This window comes from Ascaphus truei, chromosome 6 (assembly GCF_040206685.1).
Source record: "Ascaphus truei isolate aAscTru1 chromosome 6, aAscTru1.hap1, whole genome shotgun sequence".
Classification (NCBI taxonomy): Eukaryota; Metazoa; Chordata; class Amphibia; order Anura; family Ascaphidae; genus Ascaphus; species Ascaphus truei.
Window position 1 is genome coordinate 128,395,330 of NC_134488.1, and position 27,013 is coordinate 128,422,342.

At 43.8% G+C, this 27,013-nt stretch overlaps 1 protein-coding gene across 1 annotated transcript in view; it reads right to left on the reverse strand.

Moving 5' to 3' along the window:
- Positions 1 to 236: 236 nt before the first annotated feature.
- The window catches only part of LOC142498162 (uncharacterized), a 50,790-nt gene continuing 24,013 nt past the window's right edge, over positions 237 to 27,013 (reverse strand). The window contains exons 5-9 of the mRNA XM_075606670.1: positions 7,924 to 8,049; positions 6,709 to 6,825; positions 6,208 to 6,354; positions 1,647 to 1,784; positions 237 to 738 (exon numbers count right to left, since the gene is read on the reverse strand). Of these exons, the coding sequence (XP_075462785.1) occupies positions 551 to 738; positions 1,647 to 1,784; positions 6,208 to 6,354; positions 6,709 to 6,825; positions 7,924 to 8,049 (716 nt within the window). The 3' untranslated portion in view covers positions 237 to 550. The remainder of the gene's footprint in view (positions 739 to 1,646; positions 1,785 to 6,207; positions 6,355 to 6,708; positions 6,826 to 7,923; positions 8,050 to 27,013) is intronic.

The following is a 27,013-nucleotide window of genomic DNA, read 5'->3' on the forward strand; positions in this document are numbered from 1 at the left end:
TACTATCCCCCCTTTAGTTGTTTTACCTATTCGAGTGTATTATTATCTGTGTTGCGTCGCCATTTTTGGCACATTAAAGTTTTTTTTATTTTTGAGCCATTGGGGCTTTTTATTGTAACTGTCCGTCCACAGTGTTGGGAGCGGTTACTTTGTGTACTTATATTAGCCATTTTGACTATTAGGTCTGGGAGTAATTTACCCCCAACACTTTTCAACAGCCTTTGAGTGCAGATAATTGGGATCTTGGAGAGATCCTGTCATCTCCCCTTTCTTTGTGTAATGTTGAAAATAACTATTATATAAAGTTAAAGTCTATATATTATTGTAATCACAAGAATTAATTGCAGGAGAAAACAAAAAATCTGCATCATTGTACACAGAAACATCTAATAATCTGTATCTACATGTACACAGAAAGTAAAACAATATTAGTATGTTTTATAATATCTATTGTCAGTCCAAATAAAAAAGGTGTCACCTACAGTAAAATATATATACTCTGCATTACGAAAAAGGGGGAATTAATATTATAGGCTTCTTTACGAGTGTATTAAAACAAGAGTTTCAGCAGGAGAAGACCTACAGCTGGAAAGAGAAAGCCTTGGTGGTGACCAATACTTCCATTGGAGCATTTATTTTTCACCTCTGTGGTTATACCATCACTGCTCGCAGATTGGCTACCGATGTTGCAGATACTTTCAGTGGCACAACCACGCATAGCAAATTTGACAATGTCTCCTAAGGAGAGAAACATGAGTAAATACCGTGTAACTCCAGAGAAATGCATTTACAGAATTCTTGCAGTTAAACCTCAGTGGAGTGAGCAGGGTGAGTACATCTGATCCATGCTGCTCACTGCTTGTATTATTCTACACTGAGGTTACTGAGTAATTGTACACTGCAGATAAAACACGAGCGTTACTCTGATTATAAGGCACAGTGACAGCTTGATGCATTTACACATGGGTTTTACTGCACATTGTAACTGTTCTTTTTCTCACTGCATTACAGTTACATTGTAAGGACACAGCATAGGTGTTACATACTACACTGGGGTTACATTGTAATAACGCTGCATAGACAATCATCACTATATCATCTACAGTTACAAGCATTCATCTGCAAAGCATCATTTCCTATTGTCTGATTTTATATTTGTTCCACTGATTGCATTATTTTTCCACTTGCTTAAGGAAGCATACGTGTTGCAGCGTGGCTAATACGATACACAATACATAAAGCTTGGCCCCCTGCAGACGCACTTACCTGAATGCCCTCTTACTGTCTTTGTATGTTCTCCCCACCAATTAGATTATAAGCTCCTCGGAGCAGGGATTCCTCTTCCGAAATGTTACTATTATGACTGAAGCACTTATTCCCATGATCTGTTATTTGTATTATTTGTTATTTATATGATTGTCACGTGTATTACTGCTGTGAAGCGCTATGTACACTAATGGCCCTATATAAATAAAGACATACATACATACATGTATTGTTTCTTTTGTAAAGTGCGCTGTACTTGGATGGCACTGTATAAATATAAAAATACATACTGCACGTTATAGTGTAACCAAGTGCAGTGAGACAGTGAGCAATGTGTGTGCAGTAAAGGAGCCTGTGCAATGGGACTATAGCGGGATTACCTGCAATTGTAGATTGAAGAAGACACTTCTTCTCATCCCCAGTGCACTCTATGGTTTCCGAAGTGGAACAATAGTCAGAGTCTGCAGAGGTGCAGCTTGGGCACGTCACTCCATTCTTTAGATTGTTATCAGCTGGCACTTTAAGTGAGAAAGGGGAAGACAATCAGATGCAATTAATTTAACTAGTTAAGCAACATGAACAAAACACTAAGCAGTGTCCTACCATAAGGCACCTTCGGTGCTGGTATACAGTACATTATAGCCTATTCAAATAAATTAGTGATTTACTGCATCAGAAGACGTCTCATGTCAAAAGACTGATTATTGCATATGATTTTCTATCCCAGAAGAGGTTAAAGTGCTATGAGAGGTATGAGCAATCAGTGACAAGTTGAGCTTAAAGGTTTGCCGTGACAGTGGTGTTATCCATCAGCTGGTTTAGCTCATTCCAGTCATTGGGTGCCTCAGGCTTGTCTTCTCCCTCACTCTCTTATTCTAATGGTAACATTCTTGTCCATACTCTTATATTTCCTTACTTCTTGCTGTAACCAGAGCCACCAACAGAAATGTTTGGGTCCAGCCAGGGCCGCTGAAAGGGAGGTGAGAGCCGGAACAACTGTCCCACTGACTGCGGGGGCCTGGTCAGCAGAAGTTTTGCCTGGCCAGAGGTCAGGCACAACATTCGCATCTGGATGCTGAGACCCTGATCTCCCCCTCTGCAAAGGGCACCTCCCCCAGCCACCGGTATAAGCTCTACCTATGTGTGTGCCGGACGTTGGGTCCTATTTCTGGATTGGCATTGCACAATAGCAGAGGCCTCTCCCAAGGTATGTGTGTGTTTTTGGGGACCCTCGGGCAGGGGGGAGGAGAGTTATGTGTGTGGTAGAGCCCTTGTGGGTTTATGCTTGGTGGAAAGAGTTTCTGTGTGTGATGGAGGGGCAGTGCTTATTATGTGTGTGTGTGTGGGGTGTTTATTATATGTGTATGGGGGTTATTATGTGTATGTGGGGTGTTATGTGTATGGGGAGGGGGATATTGTGTGTAAGGGGAAAAGGAAGGTAGGAGCATGAGAGAGAAGGTGGTTGGGACATTGGAAAGACTGGTGGGGACATGAGGAAGAGAGAGAGAGGTGAAGGCTTGAAGGAGTGAGAGGTTGTTGCATGAGGGACAGAGAGAGGTTGGTGCATGAGGGAGAGAGAGAGAGAGGTTGGGGCTGTAGGAAGAGAGTGAAGTGGGTGCATGAGGGATGGAGAGAGGTGGGGGAGAGAATGGTGGGAGTGTGAGGGAAAGAGGTGGGTGCATGAGGTAGATAGAGAGGTGGGGAAGTAAGGCAGAGAGGAGGGGGCATGGGAGAGAGAGGAATAAGAGAGGGAGGAGAGGGAGGAGTGTTACATGGCTGCCAACACTGGGGCGGGCAGTGCAAAACCTATTCCTGGGCCTCGGGAAAGCTGCCTGAGGCCCTTGCTCCAGCACAAAGGAACAGGACCATTCCTCCCTCCCGATGCACTGGTTTTGCACAATATGTTTGCTTCTCTTTCTTTACCACATATGTCTCTGTCTTCATAGCTATTTTCTGTTAGTCAAACTAATTCCTATGACCCTTACATGTCTATCCCACTTGTCTATTTCTCTTGTGTGCCACTTGTCTATCTCTCTATCTCTCTATCTCTCTCCTGGGCTAACATTTCTATTCTGCCCCTGTATATGTTTTACTCAATTTGAGCTGAAAATGTACCCATGTGGAAGCTCAAATCGAGTGAAACACATAGGATGAGCGTACAGAATATCTGGAGACCCCCAAGTTGTGTGTTGAACAACTCTGAGGATCCTGGACCAAGTTTTTGGTTCCCCCCTCCCTGAACCTGGACATCTTCCACTGTGGACGCCACCACAGATGTATCATCCGGAAGGAGTGTTGCAGTCCTCAACCACAGTCTGACCCAGGGTGGTCCCAATGCACTTTTGAATCTACCCATCCCTTTCATACTGTTCCCTCTGAGAGTATCTGAAGAAAACTTCCGTGAGTTGGTTACTCTAAACCAGGGGTGCGCAAACTGGGGGGCGGGAGATTTGTCTGGGGGGCGTGGTTAGTTGCAGCTGTTCCACGCTCTTCCCCCAGGCATTTAATTGAAATGCCGGGGGATCGTGTGAGGTCACTGCAACAATTAAGCTTACTGTGATTCAGATGCGTCTCCATGGCAATGTGGCGTCATGTGATGGGACATCACAGTCGTCAAATGACGCCACGGGTCATGTGACCTGATGTTATGTAACCCTGAAGCGTCATTTGATGCAGCAGCCAGGTGTGGGGGGGTGGGGGGGAATGGGGCGCAAGCTCCGGAGCAGGCACAGAGGGGACGCAGCAGGAAAAGTTTGCACTTCCCTGCTCTAAATAACAGCATCACCTACAACAGTCTTCACAATTGTGAGTGAGATACCTGTGAACCATAACCTTAATATTAATTTGGTTCAAACGAAATTGCACTATGTTTTGTTTTTCTTGTTTTTCACTTAATTATGGAAGTATTTGCTCTTGATCCTTGGCTTCAGAGTTCATAATAAGCCTAAGACGCCAACCTAATGACTGGAATGGTGTATAATCCAACAAGACTAGAACCCACATACACTGCTTTTCTATGCCACATCTCTAGCAGGATTGTAAAAAATGTGTCCAAAATTGTGGATTGCTCTTTTGGAGAGTGATCCGCAGATCAAAGGAACCGCCCGATTCAAGGCGGATCCAAATCCACAAAAAAAAAATGCCCATCCCTATGTGTAGCCATATTGTTGAAGCCAGACACCTTCACACTCATTGATTCTCTCTCTCCACCCAAATAAATGTACCTCTCCTGTTCCCACAGTTGTATCATCTTTTTCCTGTTAGCTAAACATCCTCATCTCTCTTCTTCCCCAACATGTTCTTCTCTCTCCCTATCAACATGTGTCTCTTTCCGTACTGTGCCTCCCAGATATCCCTATCTCCACTGTCCTGTCCCCCACATTCCTTTCTCTGTCTCGTGTTCTCTCACTTTTCTCTTTCTCCTTTCCATCTATCTCTTTCTCTTGCCACTAAGGCCTAAATACACAAAACTCCATTACAACTGAGTTAATATTGGAGCAGGACATTTTTTTGACCTCAATTCTATGACCGAAGTGGCAAGTCGAATTGCGGGAATATTAATAATAATATTAATAATTAATTAATAACTGGTTTTAATATTATTTTACTTGATGTGATGCGGGAATTAACACGACCATGAATAACGCGTTGATTCTTGCATCCCAATCACATTACTAATATTTCTACCATAGGGTTCTGTAATAATAGTTACACCACAGGCATAAAAAGATTATTTGATAATAATATTTAACCACACCACCTACCTGCTTGTTTACCTTAGCGGCTAGTAAAGCATGGCCAGGAAATGCTTTACTAATGGCACAGGTCATCAAGAGGTTAACCCCAACCACCACCATCTGCAGGGGCCTAACCACCCTCATGGGGGCAACTACTCTCATCCCTCCCCGTTCCCAATTCCCTATTCCCAACAAATCTAACCCCTTCTCATGACTAAAGACCATTAGGCCTATTAGCCAAATGTGATCACTTTTCTGTCTCTCCCCCTGCTGTCTCCTCATACTCCTCTAATTCTCCCTCTATTCCCCTTCCTCTCTATCTCTTCCCCCTCCTGTCTCCACCACTTTTAAACATTGAATGTACAGTACATGAATTTCAATTTGACTGTGAATGATCAGTGATAAGAATGAAAAAGTGAATGTACATCTTTGATACATATTTGAGACTGAACAGTGATTATCCGCGGCTGGAAGGAACTAGCAGATTCATAGCTAACTTGGATGTTGGCGAATAGTTAACGCATCTCAACTCTTACTGTCTGCCCCATGCATTTCACCATTGTGTTAATCTTGCATTCTGTGTTATACCAATGTTTATTTCATTTTGTACAGCACTGAATTTAAAATGACATAAGAAATATAATAATAACACTAACAAAGAATAATTGATTGATGCTGAAATAGCCCTTTGTCCATATATTGTAATATCAAAGATGGATATCGAGTTGTAAGTGCACATACAGTATGTATAGTGTAATCCTAATAGTTTGCAGAAGTGGGCATTGTCCTTGTAGTATAATAGTAATGCATCGACAGTGAGAAACATCTGTGCAATGTAGCCATCAAGTGTAGGGAGGCACTGAACAATGTTTGTACAGTAACATTACACAGTTTCTGTGCAACGTAACTATTGTGTAATGAACCAGTGAGGTGAGTGAACTGACATACTGTAGGAAAGAATAGTGAGAAAAACATATTAGAATTAACAGACTTATAACTAAAGGAAATAAAACCAGTGAGGTACAGGGTTATTTATACAGATGTGCCTTTGCATGGTGACATGCTCTGGTGTGTAAAAGTAAAATGTATCTAAACACAGGTGGTGTAAGTAACACAGAAGCCAAAATAGAAATACAATCTGGCACAGATAGATTACTGGAGGTAGCACAGGCAGCTAGGTAAATAATGACACGGAGGCACTTACAGGTGGGCATGGGAGGAGTGCAGTAATCAGTGGAACAACAGGAGGTTCCTATCTTGGTCTTGAATGCAGAAAAGGTCAAACTCCCAGACATTCCACACTTGCTTTGTGACTCACAAGTTCTGGTCAAGACTGTATTCTCTATTCCGCCTATAGACAGAGTATGAAAAGAGTATTCTTATTAACTGACCGAAATAGACCCAGCAAATAACTTTGACAGTAAATTGGTTAATCACTTCTTACACAATATGAAAGCTAACACATTGGTTCTAGGTTATATCATGTGGCACTGGCTATTTCCTCAGAGCTGTGCTATGGATCCGGTTATTATTCTGTCACAGGGCTGTGAGACCGCTCCAGTTTCTCAAAGAGATCTCACTGCAACTTAACATTGCCTGTCTCTTTTTCTCTCCCATTGACGGATATGAAATGTATCTAATTTTCTTTCCTCTGAAATAAAATAACCTCACTAATACATTAAAGTCATTGACATATACAACATACCTGCTGTGTTCTCTATGTATGAAAACATGCAAACGTTATCAGCAGGGCAGGTCTTATAGAGGCTAGTGCAGAATATATCATCCGCATCCTCACACACTATACATGAGAGAGAATAACCTGAAAGATAAATATATTGTCAGTAGTTGAAGGCTCAGTAAGAAGCAGGGTCTTAATATCAACAATTAACATCACTGGCTGAACTTTCTTCAGTTGATAACAATACTGGTAAATATACATAGAGATTGATCAAATGTTTCAACCATTTGGCTTACTATTTTCCCAACTAGAGATGGACGAATGAGTCAACATTCAATCTTCAAACTTTTCCATTTATTTGCAAACTCCCGAAAATGTGTTTAAATATTTTGGTATTAAAAATGTGCTTTAAATATGCCAATGTGTCATTTGAATATATTTTGCATATTCTTGTTGCCACCACACCACAAAATCAGTAGATGAGGTTTAATATCACAACTTTTACTTACAAATATCTTGTAAACAACACCTTGGGGATCATTTATTAAATTGTTTAACTGTAAAAACAGAGGGTGAATTTATTAAAAATAAGGGGTATTATTTATCTAAAGTCCAGTTGCTGCTAAACTGAAGCAAAATACATTATAAATACAATATCTACAGATATCTGTATCTAAGACTTCTCCCCACCAGTAAATCTCGTGCACCATTAACTGTAACTCATGTGTTGGTTCTTGTTTGGTGGCTTTTGGTTTATGATGGTAACAAAACTAACCTTTCCACTGCTGGTGGGATCTTTAATGAATGTGTTGCAGCCCCGTAACAGGACTGGCTCTTACATTCCTTTCCATAACATGGATAATAATAACTCACCTGCATCCTGAGATTCACTATACACAGTTTTATATTATCTGTCTTTATGCACATTCATGTATAATTATCTCTTATACATTGTAATGGAGGGAATGTGTTAACCAAGGCTGTTCAATGCTCCCTACATATATAATATTATAACTCTTATTAGTATATCAGAAAATGCTCATCTCAGATTATAAGATAATACTTTTGCCAATGTTATTACGCAAGGAGCATAAACCATGCTTCTTAAGTGCAGTTCCAGCAACAAAGGGATGATGTATTTAGTATACTACTTACTAGTAATCCATCCTATTTGAAAGAGTAAAACAGCACAAAATGTGGGCACAGTAGCATGTACTTTGCTACTAGAAACAGACTTACCTGTCCCTACAAAAGCTGAGAGGACACAGAGAACTTGTAGAAGAGATCTCATTATGAGAGGATTCCCAGACAGGTCACTGCAGATAGGTGTGATATTAATGTAGCCAGAGACCTCAATGGTACACTCTAGTCAGAGGTTCTTATATTTATATATTATGTAAATAAGGCGGGGGAGGAATGAGATCACATTAAAAAAAAATAGAAGAGGTTACAAATGATGGATGTGAACTTGTGGAATTTAAATGTGGACAAATAAAATAAGTCACCTATTAAGAGATTGCAGGCAGATTTAGGTATTGATTTAGACATGTTGCAATTTTATTTATTTGTAGCCCCTTTACCCCCACCCTAAGCAAGATCTGGTCTGCTACTCCATATTTACTGCGGTGTGGTGCATACTTGTGAGGTAACAGGATGGCGGTGTACTTCCGCGTTGGTGTTGGGATCAAAAGGACAGGTTTTACAGGGTACCTTTGTTTGTGGTTGCAGCGCCTACTGTCAGCGTGGATCCTCTGAGATAGTAGGATGGTCCAGACTGACAGTTCCTTTAGCCCAAGATAGTGAATCACACTGGTATCTGGTTCCATGGTATTTATTGCATTGGTTCACACCTCTTGTTTCACTTAAGAAGGTCACTTTAAGGCTTGAGGCCCATCCAAGTTTCCTCCTGCATGGTGCTTCTCCTGAATCCCCTTGTGGGACCAGGGAAGTTGTTGCTCATTCCACACGGGGAGGAAAGAGACACACCCTCTTTTGGGAGAGAGCCAGTATTTATACCCTGGGGTTGGGCTTGTAACCCTGCCCCATAACAGGGCAGGTCAGATACTGATAAGTGTCACATCTGCGAATATGACCCAGCCAGTACCTCCCCCAGGCTGACACTCTCTGGCTGTTGCTAGGCCTATCCTTAGATACAGTTACTGCATATAAGGCTGGAATAGCAAAGCAAGCCTTCTGGAGGAATTGTATTGTATTGTATTGTATGTCTTTATTTATATAGCGCCATTAATGTACATAGCGCTTCACAGCAGTAATACATGTGGTAATCCAATAAATAACAGATAATATAAATAACAGATCATGGGAATAAGTGCTTTCGACATTAAGGAAGAGGAGTCCCTGCTCCGAGGAGCTTACAGTCTAATTGGTAGGTAGGGAGAACGTACAGAGACAGTAGGAGGGAGTTCTGGTAAGTGCATCTGCAGGGGGCCAAGCTTTATGTGCCATGTGTTCAGAATAGCCACAGTCCTATTCATATGCTTCTTTAAGCAAGTGTGTCTTAAGGTGGGTCTTAAAGGTGGATAGAGAGGGTGCTAGTCGGGTACTGAGGGGAAGGGCATTCCAGAGGTGAGGGGCAGTCAATGAAAAAGGTTTAAGGCGGGAGAGGGCTTTAGATACAAAGGGGGTAGAAAGAAGACATCCTTGAGAAGAACGCAAGAGTCTGGATGGTGCATAACGAGAAATTAGGGCTGAGATGTAAGGAGGGGCAGAAGAGTGTAAAGCTTTAAAAGTGAGGAGAAGAATGGAGTGTGAGATGCGGGATTTGATCGGAAGCCAGGAGAGGGATTTCATGAGGGGAGATGCTGAGACAGATCTAGGAAAGAGTAGAGTGATTCTGGCAGCAGCGTTAAGGATAGATTGTAGGGGAGACAGGTGAGAGGCAGGAAGGCCGGACAGCAGGAGGTTACAGTAATCAAGACGGGAGAGAATGAGGGCCTGAGTCAGAGTTTTAGCAGTCGAGCAACAGAGGAAAGGGCGTATCTTTGTTATATTGCGGAGGAAAAAGCGACAGGTTTTAGAAATGTTTTGAATGTGAGGGGCAAATGTGAGAGAGGAGTCGAGTGTGACCCCAAGGCAGCGTGCTTGGGCTACTGGGTGAATGATCGTAGTTCCAACAGTAATGTGGAAGGAGGTAGTAGGGCCAGGTTTGGGAGGAAGTATGAGGAGCTCTGTTTTAGCCATGTTGAGTTTAAGGCGGCGGAGGGCCATCCAGGATGATATAGCAGAGAGACATTCAGAAACTTTGGTTTGTACAGTAGGTGTAAGGTCGGGTGTTGAGAAATATATTTGTGTGTCGTCAGCATAGAGGTGATAATTAAACCCAAAAGATGTTATTAGGTCACCTAGAGAGAGTGTATACAGAGAAAAGAGAAGAGGTCCCAGGACAGAGCCCTGGGGTACCCCCACAGAGAGATCAATAGAGGAGGAGGAGGTATTAGCAGAAGAGACACTGAAAGTACGATGGGAGAGGTAGGATGAGATCCAGGATAGAGCTTTGTTCCGAATGCCAAGAGTATGGAGAATGTGAAGGAGAAGAGGGTGGTCCACGGTGTCAAATGCTGCAGAGAGGTCGAGTAATATGAGCAGAGTGTAATGACCTCTGTCTTTGGCAGCATGGAGGTCGTCAGTTATTTTAGTGAGGGCTGTTTCCGTGGAGTGAGCAGTACGGAAGCCAGATTGTAGAGGGTCTAGGAGAGAATAGGTGTTGAGAAAATGGAGCAAGCGAGCGAATACAAGACGTTCAAGGAGTTTAGAGGCAAAAGGCAGGAGGGAGACAGGCCGATAGTTAGAAAGACAGGTAGGGTCAAGCTTGCTGTTTTTGAGTAATGGTATGACTGTTGCATGTTTGAAGGAGGATGGAAAGGTTCCAGAGCAGAGGGAGGAGTTAAAAATGTGCGTGAGCGTAGGGATTATAGTAGGAGCAAGAGGTTTTAGGAGATGGGAGGGAATGGGGTCAAGAGGGCAAGTGGTAGAGGGAGAAGAGGCGATCAACAGCGACACATCCTCCTCTGAGACAGTGGAAAAAGAGTCAAGGAAGGCAGGAGGAGAGTTAGGAAGAGGTGTAGGATGGGAGGAAGAAACAGAGGGGATGTTCTGACGTATGGATTCCACCTTTTCCTTAAAATAGTCAGCAAAGTCCTGAGCGGAGATGGAGGAAGGAGAGGCAGCGGAGGGTGGTTTGAGTAGAGTATCAAAGACAGAGAACAGTCGGCGTGGGTTAGACTTGTGCATGTTGATTAGTGAAGAAAAGTAGGCTTGTTTAGCTTGCGAGAGGGCAGAGTTGAAACAGGATAGCATAAATTTGTAGTGAAGGAAGTCTGCGAGAGTATGAGATTTCCTCCAGAGGCGTTCAGAGGAACGAGTGGAGGAACGCAGCATGCGCGTGTGGGAATTTAACCAGGGTCTAGGGTTAAAAGGGCGAGTGCGGCAGAGAGAAAGCGGGGCATGTAGATCAAGAGAGGAGGACAAGGCAGAGTTGTAGTTCCTGACCAGTTTGTCAGGGTCTGTAGCAGATCTGAGAGAGGAGAGGGAGGAGTGTAACGTGGACTCAAAGTCAGGTAAGTGAATATGGCGCAGGTTTCTGCAGAACCGGGGTGTAGATGGAGGTGGAGAAGTTGAGAAGCGAGATAGAGAGAATGAGATGAGGTGATGGTCAGAGAGAGGAAAAGGGGAAATGGAGAAATCAGAGAGAGAGAAATTTTTAGTGAAAACCAGGTCTAAGTAGTGGCCATCCTTGTGGGTGCTGGCTGCAGTCCACTGTTGAAGGCCAAAAGAAGAGGTTAGAGAAAGAAAGCGGGAAGCCCAATGGAGAGAGGGGTCATCAATGTGGCAATTGAAGTCCCCAAGGAGAAGAACAGGGGAGTCTGAGGAGAGGAAGAAAGAGAGCCAGGATTCAAAGTGAGAGAGAAAGGCAGAAGGGGGATGAGTAGAGGTAGGTGGGCGATACATGACCGCCACATGAACAGGGAGAGGAGAGAAGAGCTGGACAGTGTGAACCTCAAAGGAGGGAAAGGCAAGAGAGGGGGAAATAGGAATAGTTCGGTAACAGCAGAGAGATGAGAGCAGGAGCCCCACACCTCCACCCCTGCCATCAAGGCGCTGAGTGTGGGAGAAGGAAAGGCCACCATAAGAGAGGGCAGCTTCCAGAGCAGAGTCAGACTGAGTGAGCCAGGTCTCAGTTATAGCAAAGAGAAGCAGGGAGTGAGAGAGAAAGAAGTCATGCACAGAGAGGAACTTGTTAGAGAGGGAGCGAGCATTCCAAAGGGCACAGGAGAAAGGGAGAGAGGAGGGAGGGTGGCAGGGGATGGGTATGAGGTTGGAGGGGTTAACACCAGAAGGAGTAGAAGTTGTATGTGGGAGGCGAGGACGAGAGCAAGTAGAAATAAGGCAGGGACCAGGATTGGGAGAGATATCCCCAGAAGCAAGGAGGAGAAGCATGGATAGAAAGAGGATGTGTAAGGATGATTTGTAGGGGTGTGTTTTAGTGCAGGAGGTATAGCTGTGTGGTGACAGAGGACGCAGGTAAGAAAGGAGTTCATGTGAACTGAGAAGTGGGGAAGAAAGGAGAGATGGAGATATATGAATAGAGTTAGAGACATAAGGAGACTGGTGGAAGGAAGTGCATAATTTGAAAATAAGTGCGGTTGCAGCAAATATAAAAAATAAAGGCGGCATCACAGCAATAGTTAAGTGTTGAGATGTGCAGTCTTAGATAGATGATATCCTCTTTTCCAACGTAGATCAAAAGCAGGAATCAGAAGCAGTAGGTGATGTCCACTTTTCCACTTCTTTTTGAACTTCCTTTTTAAACTTCATAAATACTTGAAACATATATACTTAAAAGCATATCTGCTTAAAAGCATGGCTGCTAGGATGAATTAACCCATCCACTGCCTGTACCTAACTGGGCTTATACTGGTAGGGTCCAGGGAAATAAGTAGTGGCCGGAGGCTAGGCTACAATCCCCCCCTGGTGAAATTCCAACGTACGTGCTTGGTTAAGTGGAACACGTAACATCATGTATTGTACAACAACCTGTAAACACAATATGCATCACATCAGTATACATTGACAGTATACATTGAATACATATTAATAATGTACATTAGTACCATACAATATCAATCCCAGGTTGAAACCTGGATATAATGTGAGTGATACTTGGGCTACCTTAGTAGTAGTGGGCCGGATCAGGCTTCTTGATCACATTGCCCTGACTATCAGGCACCTTAATGGAGTACAGAACATAGGGAGTGAACCCGCTCTACCTATACTAACCCAGAGGTCAATGCACAGACAGGTGCACTAGGGCTGGTGAGAGAACAAAAGCAAAAGAGAATACTGTGACAGCAAGGCACTGTCAACAGATAAGGCCTATATAACACGCACAAACTGTCTGTGTGTGGGAGGCACTATATGTAAGTGTAGGCATGGAGATACTGATAACGGTCCCAAATGTAATGTAATGTGTATGGATTAAATTAAAACTTCCATTTATTGATATACTTTAAAATATATTGGACCACACCAGAGTGAGTAAAACTAAAAAATGCTAATGAATATTAACAAAAATTACCGCCTATAGCAAATATGCTCTTGTCCAAGAGTTACGCATACTGTATAGCCAGCGATAGACACTGATTGGTTAATACCCAAACGTATACTCTTGGCTGAGATGCATATTGTCTTCAGAGATGGACACGTGACCTGTTATAAATGAACAGATGGGTGAATTACCCTAAACACGGTCTCTGAAGGATGACCACATAGGAGCAAGTATACTAGAATGTAGCAGTGTAATCCTTGAAAACCTACACACAGGGGAGGTGTCAGAAAGTACAGGTTCCTGATGCTAAATCCGGTGCTGGTACTGCTAAAGTGAATATAAATGCACACTATCTAGTAAAAGGACCACCCACACACGCACCCCTATCCCTCAAAAACATACCTCCACGCACAAGGGGGGGAAAGGGGAGGGAAGTAGAGACAGACAGGGGGAACGAGGACCCTGTACACTTATCTGTCCTGTCCCTGTGGGTAGGGGTGCATCCACAACGGGCTGCGGTATGAGTCAGCGCGGCTTCATCTTGCAGTGCAGGGACCTCAGTCCGGTTGATGCAGAGCTGGCGATCAGAGTGTGACGTGGTAGCTCCTCCCTCTGACACTACCTTTAACAGTTGTTGTCTATACTCCCTCGGTACCACTAACTGTCTTCTACCTGTCCAAACCCTATCTGGAACTGTAGAACACTGCTCTCTATATAAGATCCCACAATGCCAAAAGAACCGATCTGACCCACTGTCCAAGGCAGACTCGGATGCCTGGAGTCTCATGCCCTCCAAGCAGGGATCAGATCTCACCACTTCCCTAAACTGTCCGTATTTCTGGCCACCCACCCTTAGTCTCTAAGTTGGGGGGAAGGGAACAGGTAAAGGGGAAGGTAATAAACACAGATACCCAACAAGCTCTGAGAAAACCCTACCATTCCACAATATATATATATATATATATATATATATATTTTTTTTTATATATGTATATAAGTGTCACAAGGAGTGCTAGTGGGCGTGGCTAAATATATACAACTAAAAACAGACAAAGATGTCCAAAACTACTTTCAATGTGACAAAAATACACAGTGCAATATCTATATATGCTCTTGAAAAAAGGGACATTTAGTTTAACCCTTTGGCTAAAGGGTCTTAAGACTGCTGCCACTTTCAAGGCATGACTGTAGCAGGTCCTAACACTCCCTTGGTTAAAATTTTTATTAACCTGTATAATTACAGGAAGAATGATCACATTGGATCTGTCGTAACCTGGCAAAATGAAACTGACTTGCCAACTTGGAAAGTGGGGAGAGGCAAGCTTAAACATTAGGGGGGAGTGGCCACTACCCTCCAAAAAGCAGCTGAGACCAGAATAGAGGAGTGGATGCTGTAAAGGAATTAGCTATTTCTGATTAATACTGAGATTAAAGAATATTGATACATATTAAAACTTCATATACATATTAATATAAGGCAAACCATTATCCACACTGAAATACGCACAAATTAAGAGTAAGGTCTAGGCAGCCGAGCAGACTTTGAAATGATATCCACTGTATTGTTGGCAGGTGTCCTAGTTAAAATAGAATTAAATGAAGAAAAGGTGGCAAAGAAATCCATAGCAGTCATGGAGTAGGACCACAATAAATCATAAATGTGTCCCTACAGTATGTAATCCACCCGCAGGTTTCTGGATTTAAAACAGAAGCTGACCTCACCCCAAGAACCAATTGAGTTTTAGTCTTTCATTTAGGTCCCTATGTGCTACTGTGTCTAATATGCTTCTTTCTGTAACAGAATTCTCTCTCTGTCTCCACCTCTCTGTAGTGGTTTTACATGGTCGATGACCTGGTACTTTATCTCACCTGTGCTGAATTGTGGCCCATACTGTAAGTCTGAAATGACGATCTACAGAGGTATCCGACAGGATATTCTTGATATTTCCTTTAAGTTGTGCTACCCTTTCTTTCATGTATTAATTGTCTTCTCATATAGATAAGGCCACAGGGGCACTTTAGGAGATAGACAATGTGCAGTAAGTGCTAAGGCATGTGTAGAAGCTTTTAGTCTTAAACTGTTCCCCTGTATGGGGGTGAACGAAATTCTCTCCTCTAATAGCACCATTACATTGGCTACAACTTCTGCAGGGAAATGTATCAACAGATGGTTTACAAGAAGAGAGGTGAAGATGTGTAGCACTGCCTCGGTTTCCAACTCCCAATGAGACCGGAAAAAATAATAAAGTGAGCACTCAATTGAGCAACAGGCCAGGTTTATTGCAGGGTGGTGCAGCAAAAGGACAGCAGAGCAACACGAACGCACCTACGCGTTTCGTGCACTAGGAAAGTGCCTAGTGCACGAAACGCGTAGGTGCGTTCGTATTGCTCTGTTGTCCTGTTGCTGCACCACCCTGCAATAAACCTGACCTGTTGCTCAATTGAGTGCTCACCTTATTATTTTTTCCGGTCTCATTGGGAGTTGGAAACCGAGGCAGTGCTACACATCTTCACCTCTCTTCTTGCTGGCTATTTACCTGGATGAACTGCACGCCCTGGATATCTAGAAGTCCTGCAAGCACTAAGGTAAAGGGCCATAGTGCCCCCACATACATGTATATGGTTACCAGTGCCTCTGTTTAATCTAAATTGGTTACTAGGGGGGGCTGATATGGTGTTTTAGTTGTGGAGGTCAAGTGGACCCCACTAGACTCCTAGCCCGTACCTGATAAATTGCCATATTACTCATGGACTTTCTACTGTTATCCAGTATCATCTATATATGCTATGGAGGAATTTTGACCAATTCTGATGCATCACAATTATCCTGTTCTCAACAGATGGTTTAGACAGAAATGACTGCTTGCATGGTTTTAATGAGTCTGTGTTTACTATTGTGTCCTTAATATTCCTAGGTCTTTTATATGCAAAGACAGGTGGTTCCTTAAAGAGATGACCTGTGGTATTGCACATTTGCAATAGATGCCAGTTCTTGGACACCATCTTTTGAATATGTTTTGATGCTGCACTAAAGTTAGTCACGAAGGGGGTACCTTCCTTTTTCTGATTATATATATACTGTATGTATGTTTGTATGTACAGTATGTATTTATGTCTGTATGTATGGTTTTAATTAAGCACAAGCATGAACAGATTCCCTGCAGAATGCACTCAGAGATGTAGTGTGTAATGATACAATTAATAAAAAACCTTTTAATCAATAATAATAAAAATGGTTTTGGATTAGTGTAAACAAATCTATGGTCAATCCACGGACAAGACTTACACACGTATACCTTACACATGTATACCGTACATACGTATACCGTACACATAAACAATAGCAAACATAAAGCAGGTAATCTATTGCAACCACTTCATATTATAGTGGAACTTCACATGGTAAATAGACTGAGTACTCAGTAATTAGAGGTACCTGTACTGTGACAGTCTACACCTTCCACTCCTAAATATTATCAAATATATTCCAAGGGGATATAGAATCAGACTTGGAGCACTAAACCTCTCAAATATTTACAATAGAGGCTACAAGAAGGGTGCAATCAATATGACTGCTGCATTAAAAATCATAGAAAGGGCTCTGAAGCACTGAAAAAGTGTGTTGATTTCACAACGTACATGCATGGGGTGGCAAATTCGGAACTGACTACCAATGTTTGCTACACATTACAAGGAAATAGAGATACTAAGAGGCTATAACTTTATACGATCACCAGAGCCGTGCCTCTAGGTTAAATACACAATTGGTGGGTCTACTCTCTTCTCCTGTGCATACTCTGTTCACTAATAACATCTATGAGATCGTACATCTGCGGGACAGGATTTGCTTCTGTATTTACTTCTATACCCCCTATCTAATAGGCTCTCGGCCCTTTTGGGCTAAGGTGTGTCTGAGGTGAGGGCTATATTCACCAGCACATATAGATTTACAGACGACATTAATTTCTCTGCGCAGATCATTACTATGGGATCCTATGACGTTTGGGGGGAGGTAAACTTGTAGCCATCTACAGTACACATACCTGTATAACACAAAGGAGAAAGAGATCCTAAGGGGCCATCATTTGACACAGCAAACTCAGCCGCACCTCTTGGCGAAACACACAATTAATGTGCCTACTTCTTGGTCCCAAGTGCATTTTGCTCGAAATTATCAAACGAATGATCTTGCATTGGTGGGAAAGGACGTGCTGTACCTAATCCTTTTATCGTAATACACTAGGCACCACAGAGAATGTGTATGCATATTATTGTACTGCGCCATTAGTTAATACGTTGTGACCATATTGGCGGTAACAATTTAGGCTATGTGCAGTATGCACTTACTACGGTTTTTAATGCAGCATTCATATTGATTGCACCATCCTTGTAGCGTCAATTGCTAATATTTGATAGGTTTAGTGCTCCAAGTCTGAGTCTATATCCCCTTGGAGTTTATTTGATAAAATTTAGAGTGGAAAGAGTAGACTGTCACAGTACGGGTACCACTAATTACAGAGTACCCAATCTATTTACCACATAGAAACAATCTATGTGAGCTTCCACTATAATATGAAGTGGTTGTAATTGATTAGCTGATTTATGTTTGCTATTGTTTATGTGTACGGTATACGTGTTTATGTCTTGTCCGGGGATTGGCCATAGATTTGTTTACACCAATCCAAATTCATTTTTATTATTATTGATTAAACGGTTTTTATTAATTGTATCATTACACACTACGGGCTCTATGCAGTAAGCGCCGAAAAAATGCTCTCGCCAAGTGTTCCCTATCGGCATGATTTTGCCAATTTGCTCTCGCAGTATTCAGTAAGGGCCGAATCCCTGCCGAATCCCTGGCGAATCACTGCGAAAGCAAAACGCAGATGAGCCGGTGATAAAAGAGCCTGGCTCCCGATAACCTTCCGATAGGCCGTTTCTGCCGATATGTGTTTGCAGCAGAGAGAGATCCGCCACTCTCTCTGCGCAAACATCGGCACATTAAAAAGATATCAAAACAACTTTTACTCATAGTTTACATGTGCAGGGGGTCTCCGGAGCTGAACCGCATTGGTTTCAGGTCCGGGAACCCCCTGCTTCCTGAACAGTAGTCAGATAATTGCAGTCCGTTTAATTAACTGCAATAGACGAAAAGCTCTGTTGAATGGCAACGCTGCAGTGCAACATAGCAGGGAATTGGATCTGCTAATGTCCCTCATTAGTTATCAAGTATCAGAGTCCAGTTTTGATAGCGGGATGTAGGTATTTAAACACAGCCAGCACGAGACCTATAATCTACGTGTAACACCTTAGGCCAGTGATTTTAAACTGGGTTCCGCGAACACCCCTCAGGGGTTGCACGGTCGACAGAGTAAGTGTGTGTTTGTAAGTGTAGCCCCCTTTCCCTTCATTTCTAGGGAAACTACCTGCGCTGCCATTACCTGAGTGGCTAACAGGAGGCCTGATCCTCCGCTGAAGGGAGCCTGGGGTGATCGCTTTCTATCTGATGACAGCACCTCCACCTGGGAGGGATCCAAGCGCATCTGGATAACCCCTTCCCAGGAACTCACACAGTAAAGAATAAATATACACAAACGGTGGTATAACAGCTTATCTTTATTGACAACACATAACTCTAACTCATAATAACAGTACATGCCCCACAATGCAATACCCACACACAACGTATCAACACACCCCAGTGAGATTCCCCAAAGTTCTGAGGGTGCCATGGGCACCTGTAACCCGAAGGTTCACAAGAGCAGGCCCACCCAAATGTGAGGAGTAGCGCTACCCCCTTATGTGTGTGGCCGTTGGTGCATGTTTCCTGATCTCCGGTCCAGACCAGGATATCCTGAAGATGGTGATCCATCGGACCGCACTGTTAGCCCACAACGCGGTCTCTACAATCCTCTCGCAAAGGTGTCCACTTCTGAGGGGGATCCCGCTGGAGTGTGTCCCTATAAAGTTAAATTTTAAGTAGTGGTGTGCATTAAAGTGAATTTTCTCCGGGACACAATCTTTTTGTGTTCCTTACTTCACTAAATTATAACTGTACACATGATATTATTAAAAAAGTAAGACAAATACATGCGCTCGATGTTAGTGACCTGTGTGTAACCCAATGCTCTGCAGAGAGGTGAATGATGTGTAGCCCCACCCGTTGGGGTGAACAGTGGAGTGGGGAGGAATGTAATCATTAAAGGTGGAGTCTTAACTCCTGAATTGCAGGGTTGGGTAATTCAGCTCATAGGTGCATATGAAGATATACTTTGCTGCAATGTGTTGTATAGATATGACATGAACCAGAATAAATAGTGTACCACAATGCTAGGTGATAAACAGAATTGAACCTAATTCAAAACAGTAACCCCACTCAAAGATCACAGCAGATGTTCCCTGCTCTACCTGGAGAGAGAAAATTGCAATTGGTAATGTGTTGCAAAAAGTAATTGGAATTATCACTCCAAAAAGGGGGTGTTTGCTGTCAGTGCTGAACCAGTGACAGGATAACCTACCCTCCAGTGAAGTGCCTCAGAAAGAAAGAAAGGGCACAAATAGTAGTGTAGCCATGCCTGTTTTGGCTACTAATCTGCCTTCCCTGACACACAGGCCCTGGTAACAGTGCAGACAGTGTCAGGACCAATCCAGGGTTTTCCCCACCAGTAATAGCTCCCTTGAGTGACAGGGAGGAGGTGGGTTAAGGCCTGTGTTCTGACCAATAAGGGGCTCAGACCTTGGACCTTCCCCCTCAATACTTAAGGGGCTGCATTACTAAATTTAGTCAGTTTTCTCTCCCCCTTGAGAGAGAATGGTATCACACAGAGGTGTTCATAGTTCTGGCACCTGTTGTCCCATTTCCCTTGGGGAGTGGGGGGTGAATACCATACCTCTGACTCTAATAGGGAGTCAGGGAAGAGCAAGGACCATCCTTGGTGCCCATGGCCAGGGGTGAGAGTTCAGGGACTATCCAGAGGTTGAAGGACCAGGGAGAGATTGCTGTCCAGTGTATGCTGTATATGCTGTGAAGAATAAAGTCCCCTTTTGTTAAAGTATACTCCTGTCTCATGAGTGCAATCTATCAGGGGGAGTAGTGTAAGTGCTCCTGTGGGAATTGCCTTCACTTTCCTGGAACCTGGAAGAGATGGGCGCGCTGACACCAATGAGATAAAGACCAATCAACTATCCCAGAAACAGTCCTGATGTCCCCACTACCACCGTCAGAATACTCAGTATCCTGTAAGCCAGCAGGTACCAGCACTACACACCTAGTAGCAGGGCAAATCTCCCAGAGGGTGGGGAAAACACTGCTACAGTAACAAACACACACACGTTATATAAGTAAAACACTCAATGCATGATTAACAGGAAATTAATAAAAGTACGGTAAATGCCTGTATTGGATAATAGCTTCTACTGTGCCCGATTGGGGAAATCCCTTTTGTCCGTCTCTGCTGTCCTCTGAGCCATCTAGGGGAGCCAATGTTACCACCTTGTTGCCAATCCCTTCGATGGAGTGATGGCCCTATGGGGGGCCTAAGTCTAAGGGGGTTCCCACTCATTGCTGGGGTTGCGGTGGCTGGCATTCTCCATTTCCGCCAGAACTGGAAGTGACGTCAGAACATGATGATCTGACTAGACAGTTTTCTGTTCTCTAGATAGGGATTCCCCGGGCATGCAGTTGCTGTTCTCCAATCTGCTGGAAGAGCTCGGTGCAGTGAGGGAGTCCACAGCCTAGACAACTAATGCATGTTTGTTCTATCTGGTGACTCAGTAATCCTACACTATGCATTTCGCCACTAGGTGGCTTCCTCAGGGATATCACAGGAGGGGGCTTTCCCCAGTTAAATACAGTGGGACTGCAGTGCCACTCAGTTTGATTGGTGAATGTGATTGCAGTAGATTAACCATATGCATTCCTGATCCAGGGATGAACCCTCCTAGCACCTGTGTATTTCTGGTGCTACGGTGGTTCATGTCATATATGTGGAGGTTTAAATAACACATGTTACAGCAAGATAAAGAATACACAATAAAAAATTACAATAAAATTACATTACTACTGACCGATTGAACACAATTTTGTGTTCCCAGCACTCCAATTAAACACATGGATAAGTTTTGTACGTAAATATTAAAACAATGTGTGTTGATAAGACAACATATCACACCGCAACCTACTGTGTACAACAAACTAAGACTAAATAAACAGTGCAATGCAGATAGGCTCAGCCTGTGGGAGAGGAAGGATAGGGAGTGGGGAAGGCAGAGGATAGGGAGGGGAAGGCGGAGGATTGGGAGTGGGGAAGGGGGAGAATAGGGAGTTGGGAAGTGGGAGAGGAATAAAGTGATGTCACAGAACAGAGAGGAAGGGTGTAAAAAACCTAAATGGAACAAATGGAGGAAAAATTAGGGGGGCAACATTTCGGGGTCAACAACCTCTTCTACCGGCCCATTCCCAAACTCCCCAACAAAAAGGGACAATGTACTTCCCTACAACCTCACGTCCAGATCCTCCAACTAGGGGAATGAAAACAATAACAGCAATAGCAATGATAAGGGGCGGACCTAAATAACAACGGTCAGCATAATACTGGTATATCTCATATAGAAATGAATTGCACCGTGGCTTGTGTGTCACAAAAAGAACTACACTGTATGGTACTTAGTGATAACTATATCACAAGATTAGCTACACCAACCACAACACTGCGCAATGGGGAGATACAGAAGGAGAAACAAAGGCATAATTACATGGGGGTGTAGCTACATTTGGTGGTGTACTAACAAATCATAACCAGACAGCTGCTGTGCTGATGGATAGATAAACTATTCCAAAACATAATGTGCTGGAACAATACTGGCAGCAGCTCCACATACTTTCTGTATTACTACTGACCATTCAGTGCAAATGTGCCAAGTGGTGAAAAGATATATATGTATACTATCTCTCTCCCTTCCCCCCTCCCCACTCTCTCCCCACCCCACCTCTTTCTCCCTCCCCATCCCTTCCCTCTCCCTGCCATTCCTTCTCTCTTTCACTCACCAACCCATCCCTTCTCTCCCCCATCGCTTCTCTCTCACTCTCTCTACCTTCTCTTCTCTCTATCTCCCCATCCCTTATCTATATCTCCCCATCCCTTCTCTCTCTCTTCCCCATCCCTTCTCTCTCTTTCTACCCCATCCCTTCTCTCTATCTCCCCCCATCCCTTCTCACTTTCCCTATCTCTTTTCTCCCCACCCCTTCTCCCTCTCTCTCACGCATTGCCTCTCTCTCCCCATCAATTCTCTGTCTCTTCCCCATAAATTCTCTCTCACCCATCCCTTCTCTCCCCCCCCATCCATTCTCTCTATCTCCCTCATGCATTCTCTGTCTCCCCATCCCTTCTTTCTCCCCCAATCCCTATTCTCGCTCCCCCATCATCCCTTCACTTTCCATGATCCCTTGTCTCTCTCTGTCACTCTCCCCCTATCCCTTCTCTCACAGTCCCCCAATCCTTTCTCTCTCTCTCTCTTGCTCTTTCCCCTACCACACACATATGCACACACAATAACCTCTCTGCCCCACAATATACACACACACACACACACACACAATAACCTCTCTGCCCCACAATACACACACACACACACACACACACACACACACACACACACACACACACACACACACACACACACACACACACACACACACACACACACACACAATACCCCTCTCCCCCACAATAGCACCACAATACCCCCCTGCCCCACATAAGCCCTCCTCCCCACAATTTTCCCACACCTGCCTCCTCTTCCACAATAGTCTCACATTTACCCCCTCCCCCACAAGTGTAGCCTGAAGGTATTCCTCTCTATATTATATACGGATAACACCGGGGTCATTCACAAGGCATTCAAGCAATTCATCAACCATTGCAAACACAATTATTATCATTTTCATAGTCATTGTCACATTATTATGCTGCATATTGATTAATTTTGTTTCTAGTATTCACTCCCTGCACTCTCCAGTAGGGGGACCCAGCATACCCAGTCATGTTGTATCTACCTAATTGCAAGGAGCTTCTCTTTGTGAAAGAGCAGTGAGAAATAAATTACCCAAGAAAGATGAATACTGTCACTCACCCACCATAACATATTTAGTGTATGGTTGAAACCACTTCCAGCTTCACATTGCAAAGCCAGTTTAACCATCTGATAAGACCCAACATGTTAAAACAGATGTCTGAGTAGGTTTACTGGCTCTGCACAGGCTGTGCTGAAAGCTGTTTAATACGGCAGTCATAAGCATATAGGGGTGCATGTTAAAATGGACGTGAAACAAAAGGTGACTCTGTGTGCTCATTTGCATGGCATTTCCCAGAATCACTGGCTGCAGTGGAAGCACTGCACACTTAGATATAATGGGGAAAGGCAGGGCTGCAGATGCAGACCTGTGTGAGATGTCAATGTGCTCACAAGTGATATTTGTATTTGCTGTAAGACAAATCAGAAGCTTGTTGAATAATAAATAAATTATCTTCAGTTGGGTATAACTGCATGTCTCTCACTGCCCTCAGTTACGTATTTGATATACTTTTGTAATATGGTTAGTCCAGACTAACTCTCTTTCCCCTGTCACGTAAGTCCTTAGCAGTCTAGGCTGTGACAGGTTATCCTGTTGAGCTTTGACCCCCCTCATACTACTCTCTGAGTGACTGAAGGGGTGTTGTCTCAGAGCCTGTGTACAGCCTATAAGGGTACAGACCTTGAGCCCTCCCTTTCTGGTTGTTCAGAGAGGAAGCTCCAAATTATAGGAGTTCTCTTCCACCCCTCCTAGGGAGTGGAGGTGTGTGGGCTGTCTTCTCCTGGCTGGGAGTGAGAGAGGTCAGTTAGCCCCTCATGGGTTGGCTGGTCATTAAAGATCCAAAGCCTTCATATTAAGAGAGCCAAGCCCAATCAAGAGGCCGGGAATCCTCTGAGACCCCTGCATCTGCTATGTATAAGAACTGCAGTGACTGCAATAAATCCCTTTGCTTTTATATACTCCCTGCGTGAGTGTACAGTCCATTGGGCAAGAGGGGAAAGAATACTGCTTTGGTGGGGACTGACTTGGACATCCTGGAGTCCACTGAAGCTGGAGGCGCTGATACCCTGAAAGGAACATCAGATCATCAAAAGCCTGTTCTATCTCCACTACATCCCAGACAACTCAGCTCTCCTGGACACTCACAGGTATGGCCGCACCACAAAAACCTGTAGCCGCAACAGTATCTTCCAGAGGGGGGAGGGGATAGGGGGCACGGTGAAATGTGCCACACTGTTATTGCAATATATTTTATCCATCTCTTACTGTCTCAATGTTTGTCCCCTTTTTGCTAATTGCCAAGATCTACAGTACAATCTCTGTGTCTTGCTTGTCATATATTTCCTCATATTTCTTATACTCATTCTCTTCTGTTTGTGCACAATATGCAGGACTCATATACAGTTTAGTTCTTGTACCGACCTCTATGTCTTCAAGAGAAAGTTTGATCCCATTCCCAGTACTCAGTCCTACCTACTCCTATTACTGCCCAATGTAAAAGGTGCAGTTTCTACTTTCTTTTTTTTCCGGGGGAGGGGGAGGGAGGGAAGGAGGGGGGTGGGGAGGGAGGGGGGGGGGGGGCGTGGGGAGGGATGGGGGGGGGGACTCAAAATGCAATATTTTCAGCTTTAGGGACTCCCTGATCCCTGAGACACATGACATACCTGTAAAGGTGGCGCTGGTACTGCCTCCTCTAGGGAAAATAAAATGGTGGCTCATACTGTATCTTTTGGGATAGGAAGCTGCAATGGTGGTGCCTGTTTATCTTATGTTGCCTTTCTTTTGGTAACAATAATGGCCACAACGTCTTACTTAGCAGCTTTAGACAAAATAGGTTTCCTTATTTTTATGACTATTGATTAACATACCGTTTAATGTGTATATGATAATTGTGCCACCTGCAGCAGGTTTGAGAATGTTTCTTCTCTTACAGTCTTTATGGTAATTGCGCCACCTGTTGGAAACTTCAGAAAATGTTCTGTTCTTACAGTTTTCTTGTATATGTAGCCCCCTTCCCCCGTGTCTAGGAAAACTATGTGTGGTGTGTTACCTGAGTGGATCACAGGAGGCCTGATCCTCTGCCGCTGGGAGCCTGGGGTGATCACATTCATGGTACACAGAGAAATCCTAACGCAGTAGGATAGCCTCTCTCAGGAACCCAATGCGGACAGTAAATACACACAACCGGGTATATAACAACTGTATTTACTGACACAAAACACACACAACAATATATATAAATGACCATCCAATATTCTGCCACCCACAGTAACACCACCCTGGTGAAATTCCCCAAAGTTCTGAGATGCCTGGGCACTTAACCCTCTAGTGCCCACAGACCAAGCCCACCTAAAGTGTGTGTGTGTAGAGTAGCGCTACCCACAGTATGTATGGCCGTTTGTGCACTTAGTTGGTGATTCCTTCTCGGTCACTCCATGTCACGAGTGCTAAACCACAAACAAGGCTGGACCGCGAGGCTGAGGTGGGGATATTGATAGCCACCGACCTACAACCGAGCAGACATGTGCAGAGTTGTAATCGTGTAGCCATGTTAGGGTAGGAGAGGTTTGATCGGTCGAGTTACTTGCCGTGGTCAAGAAGGGGAGAGATCGGATAGTTGTTAATGCAGTGCCGGGGACAGGGATAGAGAGAGTAGTTAGTCGAGTCCGTAGCCATGGTCCAAGGGTCAGAGAAGTCAGGAGTCTGGGTGTAAGCTCAAGTCAAAATACAAGGAGTGAAACAAGACGAGGCAAGGCAACAGTAAGCTAGAGGTAAGCACACAAATGAAAACAAGTTTATGCTCAGCCAATTTGCCAAGGGGCTGGCTGAGCATATAAAGCACAGAGAGCCAATGGGGAGGCTACAGGGAGTGAGCAAAATAGGTATGCTCTGTACCAATAAGCAGGGGCAGAGTCGGTAGCAGTTGTGGGATAATGGATTAAATTAACCCCTTGAGTGCCTTCAGTGTCGTGAGACGAGTCCAATCCATGACCGCTTTTACCTTGGCTGGATCCATGGCAAGGCCTGTATCCAATATGATGTAACCTAGAAAGGTCATCGTGGTCGGATGAAACTGACATTTCTCCAACTTAGCGAATAGGTGATTCTTTACACAGACGTAGAAGTACCTGTTTTACCTGACCCAGATGTTCCTTATGTACTTGGAGAAAATTAGGTTATCATCAAGATAGACAATGACAAATTGGCCAACTAGGTCCCTGAAAATTTCATTAACAAAGTCCTGGAATACTGATGGAGCATTGAAAAGGCCGAATGGCATCACTAGGTATTCGTAGTATCTGTCCCGGGTGTTGAAGGCAGTCTTCCTTTTGTCCCCCTGACGGATTCTTACTAGATTATAAGCTCCTCGTAATTCCATACAAAAAAATGGATAAGGCGCCTATATGCACATATTAATGCAAGCAAACAGATGAAAAAATAATTAATAAATATTATACAACCATATACTGATGTGGGACACAAATGCCATACACTGGTGATGGACACAAAGCCCTGGATCATCCAATGAAGAATATATAGTTGTGTTGAGGCGGTCACAGCATTTGGAGTCCAGTCAAAGGATGAAGATAAAATCAGCTTTATTAGAACATGCTGTACATCGCAGAAGACAAACTCTGACGCGTTTCGTCTCTGTCCAAAATGCGTCAGAGTTTGTCTTCTGCGATGTACAG